Below are 16,225 nucleotides of genomic sequence, written 5' to 3'. Positions count from 1 at the left end.
TAAGCCAGAGTTCCGGGGAGGAACTAAATATATAAATATAAATATATATATATAAAATAATGTAAATATGTCCGTGACAAAATGCCCTTATATCTGTAACAGCCCGCTTTTTCAAAATATTCAAAACCACTGAGAGTGACTTTTGAAGTGACCGTGATTTTTAGTAATTGTTTCAAGTGCAAATGCGACACTTATCATGTGAATGATCCACTGTTGTCTTTAGAAAGTTAAACTAGAGTACACATATGGTCTAAATATTTATCATGCCGTCGTTTGCTGACGTGCAAAGTTCATTCATTTTAGCCTGGTGTCAAATAAATGTGTCCTCTTTCAGGGAAATCAATACTCTTATCAAACTGAGGCGCGACTGCAACAAACCCAAACATGTTTAAGTTAAGAATATTTATTGCATTTTCTTTTTTTTGCAAGTATTCCCAACATACAAAACTCAATATAACTTCGTTGAGCAAACTTTCAAATGTTCATTTATGCTGTACATAGTGACTAAGGTCACACAATTTCCATCACCAGGGTATAAATCCAACAAATGGGGATAATTGTATGTCCCACATACAAATGATTTAGTACAGGGGGTGAAAAACATTTTTCACCCAAGGACTACTGAAATCAATATCTGGTAAAAGCGAACCTTCAATACTTGGAGTATTGAAAGCACACTAACACGGTCAGCAAAGATCACAAGTGACTAGCAACCAGATATGACAAAGAAAATGATGTAAAGAGTTGAAACTTGATACATTGGGCGTTCAAGTGATTTGAAAAGTAAATAGTTTGCTTTTTTTCCTCATATTCAAACAGATTTCAACGGACCTGTTTCACGCCGAATCTCAATCCATACTATTTAAATTATAAATAATTGTTCAGATAACACCTAATAAAGTAAAGATCCTTGCATACAGTATTAAAGTGCGTTAAAAGGTATATACAATATTTATTTTGCCGACAAATTTAATAGTGGGCAAAACGAAGCAGTCTTCTGCGAATCATGCTGGACTGATGATTTGCATTACAGCATTTTTTTTTTTTTCTTGGCGTGAAGAATACGTTTATGTATGCTATGTATATGTAATGAGTCAGTCAATTTAATTATCACTTTAAATTGCTTGGAATAAGGCTGAACAGGGTTATAACAAACTAAATTCACCACACTAAAAATCTTTTTTTTTTTTTCCGCTTTACACAAATGACATGGCATAATCACGTGATCATTTTAACATGCAGCAAAAATAAACAAAAATCAAAAGGTTTAGCTTGGTCTAATTTTGGCACATTTGTGATTGAGAATTATTTTTCCAGGATGAAGAGGCCAAAAGGCTTGATCTGTCACTTTTATCAGGAGCATCACAAGCACTTGTGAAGTTGCACAATCAGTTCACAACCTCATTTTCATGTGGCTGAGTAAGTAAATGTAATTTTGTACTGCAGGATATTGGTTCGATTTTAAATTTCTCCTTGAGTTCATTATTAAGAGCTACTGGGCGGCTTCTGCCCCTCATCCTGCCTCACTCTCTCACCCTTGTGCACATAATGCTGCTGTTTTTGGTCAAGTTGAAGTTTTTCTTCCACTGTGAATAACAAAAATTCCATGCCTCAAGCCACTTGGGGATGGGTGGTCTGTCGGAGCAGGTCAGTTGGCCACGCCTTGAGGAACCTCAGGTATGAGCGAAGAGAAAAAGGTTTTGAAAAAGACCCAGGCTGTCCAAAAGACTGACACCCGGTGCGGAGGCACCAAAACAGCTGCCATGGGCTCGGGTTCATCTGATTCTTCACCTTCAGCAGAAAGTTCTCTCTGTTCTTCAGCAAGCTCTGCACCCTGCGAACACAAGTCATGAAAGGGTCTCAATAAAAATAAAGGTAAATGTAGCTTTAAGTCATCATGAATTGTTGTTTATGTACAGGATTTGGGATTCTGTCCTCATTCTCCTGGTTGTGCAGGACTTCGGGGGGCTGCAGGTGGTTGGGTCCTTGGACCTGCTGTCGTCTTCTAAGTGAGAACCAGCCGGTGGTGTGACTAAACAAAATAATAAAAAAAAACATGAGAACTTACTTCAAATGAAATGAAATGTTGAGAACACTATATGTGAAGAACAAAAACCCTAAATATGTAAGAGCCAAATGCCTCATTATGATTCTGCTTTCAGAATTTCTATGCGAGTAGAGACACATAAGTGGGCTTGGGTTATATAAGACAAAACAAATATTTGCAGGACGTGATCAAGCTGCTCAGAAATGATAACTCGGGCACAGGAAGATAAAAGACATCTGGCCACATTGACTTTTTCCCCGCTTCAGAAATGCCATTTACCATGGCACGGTTGAAGAGGTGTTGTTCAGCACAGCACGCTTATTTTACATAGATCTTAAAATATGTGCTTGAAATCAAAGTTTGGTCACGGCTGAGATTCTGTGATCAAATTTACCAGATGTTATTGCTTGATACAATTTGACATCATAACGATAGAATGTGGGTGTTCCTACTCACAGGTACATGAGGAAGAGGGTGCCCATCACCAGAAGGAAGCGACTCAGGTTGGAGTTGAAGTACACAATCATGAGCAGAACACCGAGCCTTGCCGCCGAGTACAACCAGTCCAACCAGTCGCGCTCTACGTCGTCCTCGTCCTCCATGACAGGTCCCCCTTGGGCGTTCATTCTCATATTCTGATTGGCCACGCCAGGGTCAATGAATGCACCGTCCTGCCCTTGGTTCTGGTTCGCTGGTTGCAGATTGTTGATGGGGTTCTGATTAGCCATTGGCGCTGGCACAGGTACCTGGTGAGCGGGTACAGGTGGGTGATGGACAACAGTTGCGGGTGCTATGGAGGGGCCGGTGGCAGCTGCTGCCATAGCTGCTTGACTGTTGGTAGAACACATCACCCAAAGTTACCCATCACACCTAACAAGAGTACCTCCACTGAGCTTACAGCCTTAAAGTGTTGGGAATGTATCACTTGCCGGGGAGAAAGAAAAAAAAAAACTCACTATTGCATGTAATATTGTCGAGCATAGACATGCTGGAGCCACAGAAGTTGTTGGGGACTGTACAGCGAGTAAGCTGGAAATGCTGGTTGAGCCATTTGTGGCGTTCCAGTCCTGCAGGAAGAAATTAGGTCAATTGTATTGTCTAAAAGCAAAAGTCACTTTACGTCTGTTACAAAAGGCTCGAGTGATTAGGTCGGTTTTTTTCAGGATGCAAATCGGGTCAGCCGTGCTTGTCAACACCTGTTTGTCTTTGCGGCTTCTAAATACGACCCCTTGCTTTCAAAAAGACTGAAGAAAGACTCAATATTAAATTGATGAAGGTACCATTTGAAATCCAATTCGACAAGATGAAACAATTCAAACTCCTGCTGATTTCACTTAAGTTTTCAGGTAACACTAACAAGAGTGTTTGACACTTTGTCTTACATGTTGGTGGCAGGCCACGCGGAAACGCCTGGGGCTGATGCCGGCGTGGCATCTGAAGTTGAAGACGTCTGCCTCCTCTGTCTCAGCTCTGCTGTGCTACTGGAGGACGCTGAGGATGCCGTGGGCCTTGGACTACAGGGATGCGGCTGACCTGCTTCCTTAACCTAAGCAAATCAAACAAGAGCCGTTACGTTTCACTTCCTGAATGACAACTTTCACTTCATCTTTTTCAGGGCTGCTACGACGGGTGTTTTTTTTTGTTTTTTTTAATCAATTCTGGAGGAAATGGGGCCTATAACTTAAGTTCAGGTAAGAGGGCAATTCCTTTTTCACATGTGGTCAGAATAGTTCCGATTTCCTTTCCCCATCTAGAAACTGCTTTTTATATTTATCTGCGTAGTCTCAAGGTTGTCTTAATGAAAGTGTATGCTGCATTAGGAAGAGGGCTAAGACCTTTTCACAGCACTGCTTAGTTCTTTAACACTGCTCACCTTTGGTCTTGCCCCCAGATGTGCTTTGGGTTGCATCTTTACAGCAAAGACTAGATGCAGTGTGGGAATGGTATCTGTCTGGGAAGGCAAAGAGAGAGAGTCATGACTCATGAGGCAAGCTCAGTTTTTCTTCACATCTCTTGATCTTGAACTTAGGGTAGGTAGGTACTCCCGAGAACCAATTACTTGTTTACATGCAATTACAAAGTAATTACTTATGAGTGCAAGTTAAATAAATGATCCACTTTGATATACATTCTGTATGATATTATGAATCGAATTTTGCAAGGGCAAACAGACAAACACACCTGTGTGAAGAGATCTCGAATGTAAAGATGGTCGGGTAGAAGTTTGCCAGAATAGATGAGCCTCTGGTCACTAACAGCCTGATGGGAACAAACGAGAAGAAAACCAATGACATCGGTTTTAGGTTTTTAAGTACCAATTACGACCTAATGCAGGTAGAGGTTCCACTTGCATAATTGAATGAGATGCAAAGCTCGGTTTTGAGTCTATATCCAAACATCTTTGTGTTTATAGATAACACACATTCAATCGCATTTATTTTGTCGGACAAAAACAACGGTCCATACCATATACACATTGATGCATTCTAATAAAACAGATTAAAGAATTAGATGACATTAGATTTGGCTAGTGCCAACAGCGATGAAAGCAACAGCTGAGCAGAGGCGTCAGTCAGCCTAACCGAGCCAACTCGTCTTGACATTCCAACACTAGGCTAGCTGGTTCCGCTAACGTTAGCCAACGCCTCAAAACACTCACCAGTTTTATCGGATAAACTGACGACAGATGTGTCTTTAAGTCCTTCACCGTCCAGTTCACATGGACTCCTTCAATTGTTTGATCCTCCAAAGCCTGACTGGGTGTTTTTACGAGAAGACTTATCGTCTTCGGTTGAGAGTCCTCCACGTCCATTTTTCCACTTCTCACGTTTGGTGTCACGTTTCGGCGATAACTTGCAGCACAGTGTGTGTAGAAAAAAACAGTCTTACGGTCACCAAAAATTACGGTTCTTGTTTCTTGTCGAAATTCAAACTTGTGGATACAAAAGCTGGATTGTTAAATAGGCTTCTGTACATAATATGCTGTCGAACTGCGACGAGACGGAATGTTGTTGCCAAACAGTGTGGCTGCTTCTGATTGGTTAGCTTTTGCTCGCGTTCCTACGTGGACGGTCAAAAACACGACGCGTTGTGAGCATGCGCAAATGATACTTAAGAGAAAGATCGTCTATTAAAAGACATCATAAGACAGCGTTTCAAATGAAATGCAAATTCTTTTGATGATATACTCCGTATTAATGATCACATCCCAGCCTGAACTGACCGAGGTTAAAATATTATTGAGTGATTTCCAGTTATCAACCGACGGTTTACAAGAAATGTTGGGAAATTACAACATTTCCGGGAACGTCTTGTGCATATGGAAATTGAAAGAGTGAGTGACCATTGTACAACAGGATTGGTTTTTATGTAAAAGACAGTCATATATATATATACAAAGTCATATTGCATAATCTGGGAGTGGCTGGAAGACGTCATTAATAGAATATACGGATTTAGCTATCAAAACATGGGGATCGCTGGTGGTGTAGGGGTGCACTCGCCTATCTTGTGTAACAATGTGTGTGTGAGTGTGTACATATGTATATGCGCGATTATGCGTGAATTTTCTATGTAAAGGGGCTTTGAGTATTTAGAAAAGCGCAATATAAAACCTATTATTATTAATATTATTATTATTATTATTATTATTATTATTATTATTATTATTAGAGTTTTCTTACTCAAAGAACAGTAGCTCTGGTGATGGACTTTTTTGTGATAAGCAGTTTACTGGATAATATAGGGGTGAATAGTACAGGATGAATGCATAACACACGGCTTGTTACATAGCTTGTAAATTAAAACAAACCATAATGGTTCCTTGGCAAGACCCTTTATGCCAAATAAAAGCCACTACTACTGTTAGCAAATGACACATGGTTTTATGGTTGTGATTATTAGTCATAGTGACTCAGATTAACTGTTTCATTAAGATGTCGATTTGTCAGAAATGATCAATTGCTGTTCATTTTATATGCAAAAAAAAAAAAAAGAGGACTATTCATTGGCAGTAGAAGGTGAGGACGTTTTCTTGGTTGCCTCTGACCAACAAGACAGGGGAGCTTAAGTCACGTGACAGGAATTCCAGCCATGCCAGGTACAGGACACTGGGGCATACTCCTCTCCTTCCCACTGGCATGGTGCTGGGTACATATATATGGCCAGATTAATGACATTGACATTGAGTAGCATATGCACAAATACTATTACTCACATAACAATCAGTGCGGCTTCCCGGGAGTAATCCTGCAGAATCTCATTTAGACGAATCTGACGGAAAGACTGGTTTACACAGAAATGTGAACGCGTTGAGTATTCAATATTGTCATTATTTCTGGCAATAATAACTGTAGCGTGCCCTTATCTGCATTTTCAGAAAGAGGTATTATTTCGGACAAGGATGTGGGATGATCTCTGTCCAAAGTGGAGACTTTTCTGTGTTGAATTGTGGCCATTTTTCCCAACACCCAAACACTGTATGCATTATAACTTCTTGTTTAGCTGAGAAAAGCCATATCAAGTTCTTAAAGCGATTCTTCTCCGTCATCCGATCCATCTCTAACTGGCCAAATAATGTTTTGCAGCAGCCATTACTGTGTTAGCGCCGTCCAACTTACAGAAATTTCAGCGTGACCGTACTCCGTTCCATCTGCTAGCCTGCTGATTTCTATAATAAATGCTTGTTTATCGCGAGCTATCCCCTTCTCCACTTGGGAATGGAAGCTTCAGCGAGCACAGAAGACTTGTTCCATCAAGAACAACACCTTCTCCATAGCTCTGCTGAAATGGACACAATGCTGTCCACTGCCAGCAACATCCTCAGGCCGATGTGGACCACCCTGGGCATTGCAAACTTCCAGAAGCTGATATTCCTCATCGGACTCACCTTGGTTCTGTTCCTCTCCAAGTCCTGTTCTGTGATCCACCAGGGCTCGTCCTGTACTCTTGATGAGCTGGATTCAGGTTCACCTTTTGGGCTTGTGTCCAACTTGAATGAACTCACCATATCCTCAAACTGATGAATGCTGTTACAATGAGAAAAATGAACCACATGTTCAAGTGTCCATCCGAACCGTTTATCCTTATTTTTTGAATGTGGGAGAACAACGCAACGAAGCTGTGGAAGGTCTAATTTGTTCCCCTCAATTTGATAAACCTGGTGGTGATTCCATCATCTGGCTCCTATAGCGATTGCTGGGCCATGATGAAGTTAGCAAATGATGACCAAAAGGCAGTCCTTCCTGGGTGGTAAATGGTTAGCCCTATAGGAAGAGATGGTCTGGAAAGCCACCAGTTCGAGACCAGACCTAGTTCTAGACAACCATGACTTCCAAACATCCAGCTAATGCCAAATTTCCCAATAGTTGGTTCTGTCTTTTCGACAGGAAGCATGGTCCTCTAATGTATGTGTTTCTTTCTTCAGCAAAACAAGGCTTCATTAATCATTATTATCTCAATTGTGGTAAACATCACAACAAGCTTACTTTCCAGGTTGGGGTTTTTGAAAGAGGTCAGGAAGCACTTCTACATCATGGAATCCAAGACGGAACTTCTTGATTAGTTTCATCATCCTGGAGAGAGATAATAAAACTATAGTGTAAACTTCATCCATCCATTTTCTCTATCACCTCTTCCAAGTGTGTCAAGAGGCAGCCTGGAATTGTCAACAGCCAATTACGGTACAGTACTAACAAACAAGTCAACTAACTTGCTTTTGCCCTATTTGCATGCATGCATTAATCACATTACATATTTTATTTATCTAGCATATAAAAGTTTATATTTGAATAAAAAGCATGTTATCAGGTTTGGCAAGCTCAGTAAGTGTATCTTATGTCCACACCTGCAAACTGCACATGGACTACCCAGAGTTATGTAAAACGTGGGAAGTTCAACATTTGTCAATTTTTTTTTTTTTCATGAATTTGCAGTGACCACATTTGAAGAAGTCTTTACAACTTGTAGAACATAAACTTCTTACTCTTCTCTCCTCGCATCCTTGTTGGAATTGTCTCCTCCCACAAACACTCGAACTCTACATTTGGACCAGCGCTTCCTCCGAGTTAGGAGGTAAGGGAGCAGCAAGGTAAGACCTAGTTAGAAACATCACAACATGAGGAATTACATTTTTCAGTCATGCAGACTTGCGTATAAGGTAATCATCTTCATAATCAGACCTCCATCATCAGACAGCCAGTAGACATCAATTGTCCTCTTTCCTTGTTTTTTCTGAAACATTGTAGGCCTACTCGGTTGAGTCGCTGTGTCAATGGATGAAGCTGCTGCAAATAAAGTGTGAGGTAGGTAGGTAGGTTAGGTGGGTTGGGTTAGGTAGGGAAGGTAGGGTAGGTAGGTAGGTAGGTAGGTAGGTAGGTAGGTAGGTAGGTAGGTAGGTAGGTATGCAGTACATATGATCTACATACAGCATATTTTATACACGAGCGGTGCGAATGAATATCTAGACTTTCATAACTAAATTCATGACCTCTATAATATTAGCTACATACATGAAATGATGTTAACTCCAGAAGTGGCATATAAAGGGTTAATGCCTTTCAGGTCTCCATCAAAGCCTGGGTTTGCTGTTTAAAAAAAGAAAACAAAATACAAATTTGGGGGGTTAGAAGTTCTAAATATTCTGTTTTATTTAAAATGTATGTACTTGAACTGAGATTGTCACCATGTGACTGATATATGTGAGAAACATCCAGTCTCTCTCTTGTTCTTAAGACGCACACACCATACTGAAGGTCAAACGCATCCCTGGACAAAAAGATGCGCAAGTTCACAACGACACATTGTGTAGTCTTGATGTTGAATATTCTATATGGTGCATGACTATGTATACAAATACCACTCACTGCAATATTCCCACGTAACTGTGTGTGGCCTGTGGCGAGTCACTGTGCCAGTCTGTCTTGAAACCCATCAGAAGGACATTGGGACGCATCCTACCCAAACCTGTTCCCTGGTGTTCACATGACAACATTACAAGTAGAAAGAAGAAAAACTTGATTTAATTTCTGTTACATAACAGAAGTTCTTGTGAGCTAGTAGGTTTTATTTTGCTCCGTTATGTGTTGCCTTCGAAAACAATGACGAGCATAGTATTTGGCCACATTGTCACTGCTCCTACGTATAGTTGAGTTAAATTATGATTAAGTCGTATTGTTAGTATTTTGGTCAACTGAGATATTATGTCCATCCATCTATTCACATTCTTTAATTTCCTTATAATGCACAGGGTCCGGCAAAATGATGTGACACATTTGTAGGTTTAATAAAATGCACTGAAATGAAAATCAACCGGCCGACCTCGCACCACCAAAACTCCAGAAAATGGGGCAGCGGTAAGACCAAAATAACATTATTCGAAAACGAAACGAAAATGGAATGAAACGAAACAAAATGTACTTTTCGAAAATAAAAAAAGAACTTTTTTGTTTCTTTAATTTGCATTTTATTAAACCTACAAACGTGTCAGATCATTTTTGCCGTACCCTGTATAATCCACATTTCTCAAATAACGGAGCCATGTAAATTTAAAGTAAATGAGGGAGATGTCATATCAGCTGAGAACAATGTAGTTTGTAAAAGTAGGTAGGAGTGATATTTCCTCGTAAAACTGAAGAAAACAAAACAGATTTCAGTCATTAAAATGATTCATCGCTTTCCATGAATTCCAAAACAGTTCTGCGAAGCATCAGGTTAGAAAGCATTGTACTTGGCAGACAGACAGACGGACGGACGGGCAGAGTGTACTCAATGAAGTCTTATGACCTGTAGCAGCATGTTCACCCCCGATCGTAGGTCTGCAGCCACCACGCTTTTGTAAAATGACTTCACCTTTCTTTGGGTCAACCAGGAAATAGGACTTTCACTTTTCACAAGTGCAGAGGGATCAGTCTGGAAGAGTGTGACAAAGAAAATGTCAGGAACAATCATGAAAGTATTTTTTCCAATTCCAGCCATCTGTCCATCATAGCACCTTTCCTAATCATGGTCTTGGATCAACTAGAGCCTGTTCTAATATTTTTTAAAAGAAGAATGGTAATAAAAATTGCCAGCAAATCTATTTTTTAACAGTGAAGACAATTTGTAATTTTAGTATTGACATAAAGTCGATCCACAATTTGTCTTTGCGGGCCCACATGTTTGAGCCCAGACTCTGCAGACCGGTGTTTGTGGACCTCTTTCTAAGAGACCAGTAGGCCTTAATGCCGAACAGCGCCCCTGATTTGAACGCACAACCTCAGCGCTGTTCGGCAGATGTGCTAACCACTTAAATATATTGTGTTGTACTCACAGTGACCACATGGCCACAAATCATGAGACTGAGATTCTTTGTGAAACAGCTGACGAGATCCACAAGATCTGGCCGGCTGCTGGGAGGTCCCGTCAGCACCAAACACTGTGGTCTGCAATAAAGACACACACTTATTTGCCAACATATTGAACTACTAAGAGCAGTCGGAGAACGCGTCTAACGTACAACTTGCTTGAACTAAATACTCGACATGCCAGATTTCTTTTTATTTAAATTTAAATGAATGATTCTGGTGACAGGACAGTAGGGATAATACTCAGTCATTGACCTGTAGTTCTTCACATGGTCTTCCACCTGGTTAAGTCCCATACATTGATTGAGTGCAATGTTGTAGGAGCTGGCCTGCACCGACGAGCCCCAGTTCACAGCTAGGCACAAAGTAAAGAAAAGAAAGCACGTGAGTTAACGACAGTTAGTGTGTCTTTCAACTAAGTGTGCAGCATGCTTACCAGGCTTCTTGTAGAGTGTGTATCCTAATAGGAGCAAGACAACACCAAAGGCAATGAGAGCTGCCCACCAAGTCAATAAGAACATGATAACCAGACAACACACAGCACACAGCAGAGACAGCCACTTATTGTAGAACCTGAAGGATGGACGCCAACCTGTAACACGACAAAATCTCAGGATAGAGTGTGTTGTATTGTGTTACTTCCCGAAATTAAGTTAGTAAAGTGTTTGTTATCAGCGCCATGAAATCTTTAACAAAATATTCCTCACGTATTAATTTATGTCCACAGTATAATTTACAGGTATTTGCTGTTTGACCTAAATCCACACATTCACGACTTGATACAATATGAAAACATAGTGTAATGAATTTACTTAAAAAAAATTAATACCGTAATTTTCAGACTATAAGTCAAACTATTTTCATAGTTTTTCGACTTATACTCATATACATATATGTGGTTTTTTTCACTTTTTTGGGCATTTTATGGCTGGTGCGATTTATACTCCGGTGCGATTTATAGTCCGAAAATTACGGTAGCTCTGTGGGTACAGTACTGTGTATCGAACGTGTCCCATCTTACCAGGAGAGTTGGTGATTGAGGCATGGAAGCAGCTGAAGTTGATCAAACAGTAGGAGCAGAGAAAGAAGTTGGAAATGATCGGAGCTATCGTGTTCAACTCGGCTGCGTGAACATAAAAAGAAAAGGACAAGAACAGAAAGGATCTGTCAGTGTCTCAATATCAATCTTTTACCTTATTGTGCTGTGTAATTTCAAAGTCTTTGTGTCCCAATTATGAACTGGTTTCTTCGAAATATTTTGTCTTCCTTTTCATTTTGCAATATTTTTGTACGTCTAAAAAAATATATCTAATAAGAGCCCAGTCATTGTGTACAATTTCTGATGTATACACTGGTCAAGAGCCAGGGCCAAATATAACTTAGCGGATACAACTTCAATTTGGAAACAGTTTGGTTTTAATTTGTAACGACGTCTAAAATGCAGCCTAATCAATTGGAATTACATTTTGGGGGAGAAAAATCTCATTAATTTAAGAAAATAAGATGACCCAAAACAGCAAATTATTACATCAAGAAAATAGGATGACCCAAAATAGCACATCCTAAGTTCCAATCCTCACCAATGAGAATGAAACAGACAGCAATTATGAATGCCAAGAGGTAGCTTCGGAGTGCTTCATCATTTTTGCCATAACCTTTGCCAAAGAAGCCAATCAGAGGGTAGAGATTGTCCTTGCATAGACACTACAGAAAGCGGAGACAGAATAAGATACATATTGTAAAGATATATCAACGCACGTGCGCAAACTTCCAGATGTCTAAGTCTGTATAGTACCTGGAACACTTTGGGTGCAGACACGAGGCAGGCCAAAGCAGAAGAGAGTGTCGCCCCAAATATACCAGCAGTGATGAGTGGAGCAAAGGCTGACACCATGCTCATTGACTGTAAAAAGATTCTCTTTACTGTTCACAAACATATTGCATCTTAGAATAACTCATTCAGGCAAACTAGAAGAGTACAGAGGGAAAACTCTAAACCTTTGGTTTCAAAATAGACCCAGTTCAGCAATAGCTACAAATTTCAATTTCCACTCACTGTTCTGTTTAGGTATTTGAACTATTTGAAACAAACCCATTTGATGTTGGTCTGTATAAGAAATATATTGTAATCCCCTAACAGATGTACCAATAGAAAGACAAGAAAAACATATCCTTCATTTTGATGGTGTGTGTGTTCGTATGTTGACCTGATAGTAATTGCTAATGCCAAAGATGCATGTTTTGTTCTTGATGCAGTCGGTAAAGTCCCAGCCATAGTGACAAGGTAAACCAACACAATGGTTGCTGGATGAGGAGAAGGCCAAGGTGTCATTTAACAGTCCAGATGCATCCCTAACCACACAGGAACCTGAAAGCAATAAGAAACACAAACGGTGCCCACGCACACACACACACACGATATATGGTTTAGACACAAACTTATTACTTATAGTACTTTACAGGCTTTCCGGATGCACTGTAATAGGTTAAATCCTTCCATAAGAAATGGTTTAAACAAGAGCTCAGGCCCAGAATACCTCAAATTAAATAATAATAATAATAATAATTATACAATCCACCGCAAAAACAAAAAAGTAACTACACAGAATCAATACCTTCTCAATATCATAAAATATAAAGTCACTAAATATGAAACAACCATTGAAACGTATCACATCGTGGTTATACAGGGCCAGTGTCTGTTCTGGCAAGGCCATCACCCAAAAATGCTTAAAGTAGGACCCTGCTGTTATAAGATTATGTAGCGACACAAAAATATGAACTCAATCTTAAAACATCCTTCCACACGACTTTTGTTTCTGACAATACAATACCAATGGTTGCAGAGATTATGAGGTATGACAAAGTGGTCCAGAAGATAGCCATTAGTGTTCCTCTGGGGATAGCCACTGTTGGATCCTGACAATGGGAAAAGCAATATTTCAAACAAGAAGAGACGGACGGGTGAGGAGACGAGGGAGGAGAGGAAAATGCGACATACCTTCAGATCTCCAGAGATGTTAGCTCCTGCCAGAATGCCAGTTGCGGAAGGAAAGAAAATCGAGAACATACCAAAGAAGCTGCCCTCCGGTCCCCGCCAATCGGGCACAAAATTGTTTGCAAAAATCTCCGCTATTGGGAGGGAATTCCGTCTGTTATTTAGACAGTAAGTCAGAGGGCTCAAGATTTTGTATGGGCAAATGCAACAATAGAACAAATCACCTTTATAGCTAAAAAAACCTTTGGCCTGTTTCTGCGGTGATGCAGGGATTATGGTTCCAACAACGTAACTGGAAAATGACACCAAGATGACCAGAAAAAACAAAACCTGGGCCTTTGGAAGACAAAAAACACATTCACATAGAAATAAGGTTTCTTCAAATATGCCACTGCTTTTTGAATGCACCACTAGTTCGGAGCGTTATCTCAGTAATGACTAAGCCCAATGTAATGTTTACATATAAATGTTTATTAAAATAATTTGAGATGTGAGGCAGAGAAGTTCTGACTAGATGTACTCAGGGGAGCCTAAAGATTTGACTACTTAAGTATGCCCTTATATTTAGTTGAGCTTACCTTTGACTCCCATGCCATTCCAGCCATTGATATTCCTAAAAGACATGTGACTGTGATGACACCAATGATGCGGATGTCATTGATTCGGTTCACCATCACAGCGCCATTTTCCTGAGAGACAAAGTAAATCAGAGTTTGAAACCGACGATAAAGAACATTAAACACCAAGTAAATGACACCCAATCATGAAAAACAAAATTAGTTGGGGTGAGCATGCTAAATTATAATTTGTCAATTGCATTGGTCAATGAGGGATTTGACCTTTCCTGTGTTTCCAAACAATTTTAAAAATAAACTGTCCTTGGCTGAATGAAACACACAATAATTGCAAATTAATGAGTAAAAAAGTTGAAGAAATGTCCACTCGGTATGGCACTTACATGCATGAGGTCTACAACAGTCTCAGCAAAGCCCACAGTGTGCATGGCAACGGCCACAGCATTAGCAAAGGCAAAAATCAGACCAATGGACCCACCAAGCTCCGGACCAAGGCTACGACTGATTAAAAAGTAGGTCCCACCTGAAGAAAAAGGAGAAGCCATTTATTTTGATCATCCGTTCGCCCTTCCATCCATAATTGAGAAAACAACTCAGATTCGTTACAATCGGGTAAACATCGGGCCTGTCACACGAGCAAGTAGGCAGCGGACTTTATCGTGCGGTCGCTTTTTTAATAACAGATTGACAATATTGACACTGCAAAATTGGGAGAATACTGAGAGTTGCAATAAAATGTTCATTTGAAGCCTCGTTATCGGAAGATTATCTACTAATACTGTCTGACGCTACCATGTCAGTGCTCATATCTTAAGTTTGTGTTCGTAAGTCAAAGCAAAAAAAAAAAGAAAATGGCCAACGGCTCAAAAAACGTCAGGACACTCGTATCTCATGGCACCACTGTTATCTTTCAAGGTGTCATGTTGCTTGTATTAGTCAACAATTATTCACAGATGGAGCAAACCTCCTTTGACTTTGCCGTTGGTAGCGATAGCAGATGTGGAGAGACCAGTGATGCCAGTTATACATGAGGAGAGCAGGATGATCACCCAGGTCAGACCTGGAGAAATACGCAACAGGAAAGGAAGAAAATGTCAAAATAATGACAGGATTTTATTTTTTTCTTCGGTAGATAATGATTTAAAACAGCATATTTATCAGGTCAGGAAAAGTTTTATTTTACTTGCCTATGCCAGCTTGGGCGGTAATCCAAGGGAGCCTCAGGTACAAGATCACACCCCAAATATTTAGCATGCAACGGATCTAGAACGATATTCACGGACCGAATATTATCAAATATACTGGTAGTACATGTTATTCAGCCTGAAAGGCTATTAACCACTAACATCCACTCTTCTCGACTAACCATGACTCCATGAAACCAGCCAAATCGCGTCGGTTCAGGCACTGGATCTTTTTGCTCCTCTTCATCTGAGCTGTCTCCTTCCATGCCTGCAGGTGTTGTCTCCTCATACATGGGAGGTTGCGCGTCATCCTAGTTAAAGGCAATGAAAATGTAGCAGAAAAGAAATGAACAATTACAAATGTGCTTCAAATTAAATGAGAATTAAATTTAAATTAATAAATTAATGAAATGAAAATTGAATAGATGGCACATAATGCTTCCTCACCTCATGGTTGGCATACAGCTGGTAGAGAGACGGCCTGAAGCGCTTCCGTCGTCCGCAAACTTCAGTGTTGGCGTAGAAGTCCGAGTTTGGCGGGGCATCCAGGGTCTCATAGCGACTTTGGACATCCGATCCACAGGACACAATCGGACTGCAGTCCCCGTAGAAATTGCAATAATCAGACTCTGCTGATGCTGTCTTGCCATCGGTCACTGATTGTGCAATTTTGGGTCTGTATGCGGACAGATGAACGCCATCGCTGATAACTTGAAGCTCCATTCAGAATACAAATATATACTTGAAATGTATATATTTGTATGAAAGCAGTTTTAAACAGGCCAGTCAAGGGGAGAAAGACATTGGCTTGTCGAGGCCGTATGAAGGAGGCTTCATTGTGTCAGTCAGTTTTATATTCCACTTGAGACAGACCAGGAAGAGCTTCAGGCTATATAAGAGGCCATGTTAATGAACAGTTACAGAATTCATTAGAGGATCTATGAAAGCACACCACAATGTGCTCAACCAGGAATGTCCTTATGGAAATGAAGGACAATCCAGTTAGTGCATAATATCAGTCTTCAATATCCAGTAGGCTTTTTTTTTGATAGAATATAAATTGTATCAATGAACACTGC

At 40.2% G+C, this 16,225-nt stretch overlaps 2 protein-coding genes across 2 annotated transcripts; both read right to left on the bottom strand.

Moving 5' to 3' along the window:
• Positions 1 to 387: 387 nt before the first annotated feature.
• On the bottom strand, positions 388 to 5,102 carry herpud1 (homocysteine-inducible, endoplasmic reticulum stress-inducible, ubiquitin-like domain member 1). The gene is made up of 8 exons (XM_061283296.1): positions 4,707 to 5,102; positions 4,229 to 4,306; positions 3,921 to 3,998; positions 3,430 to 3,593; positions 3,004 to 3,114; positions 2,504 to 2,878; positions 1,918 to 2,032; positions 388 to 1,834 (listed from the first exon to the last, which is right to left on the bottom strand). Exons 1-8 carry the CDS (start codon positions 4,857 to 4,859, stop codon positions 1,649 to 1,651), a joined length of 1,260 nt encoding a protein of 419 aa, XP_061139280.1. The 5' UTR covers positions 4,860 to 5,102; the 3' UTR covers positions 388 to 1,648.
• A 695-nt stretch (positions 5,103 to 5,797) lies between these two features.
• Positions 5,798 to 15,869, bottom strand: slc12a3 (solute carrier family 12 member 3). Its single transcript, XM_061283295.1, has 26 exons — positions 15,594 to 15,869; positions 15,329 to 15,457; positions 15,150 to 15,225; positions 14,927 to 15,022; positions 14,346 to 14,485; positions 13,966 to 14,076; positions 13,612 to 13,723; positions 13,391 to 13,521; positions 13,224 to 13,308; positions 12,597 to 12,757; positions 12,185 to 12,292; positions 11,970 to 12,093; positions 11,411 to 11,512; positions 10,826 to 10,981; positions 10,645 to 10,744; positions 10,356 to 10,467; positions 9,830 to 9,955; positions 8,911 to 9,017; positions 8,730 to 8,812; positions 8,557 to 8,631; positions 8,227 to 8,331; positions 8,031 to 8,142; positions 7,534 to 7,620; positions 6,936 to 7,074; positions 6,264 to 6,331; positions 5,798 to 6,192 (listed from the first exon to the last, which is right to left on the bottom strand). The coding sequence occupies exons 1-26, from the start codon at positions 15,867 to 15,869 to the stop codon at positions 6,051 to 6,053; spliced, it is 3,063 nt and encodes a 1,020-aa protein (XP_061139279.1). The 3' UTR covers positions 5,798 to 6,050.
• Positions 15,870 to 16,225: the final 356 nt, after the last annotated feature.

Source organism: Syngnathus typhle, linkage group LG7, assembly GCF_033458585.1.
Source record: "Syngnathus typhle isolate RoL2023-S1 ecotype Sweden linkage group LG7, RoL_Styp_1.0, whole genome shotgun sequence".
NCBI lineage: Eukaryota > Metazoa > Chordata > Actinopteri > Syngnathiformes > Syngnathidae > Syngnathus > Syngnathus typhle.
The sequence above is the reverse complement of the archived record's forward strand: the minus strand, read 5'-3'. Positions and strand labels throughout refer to the sequence as shown.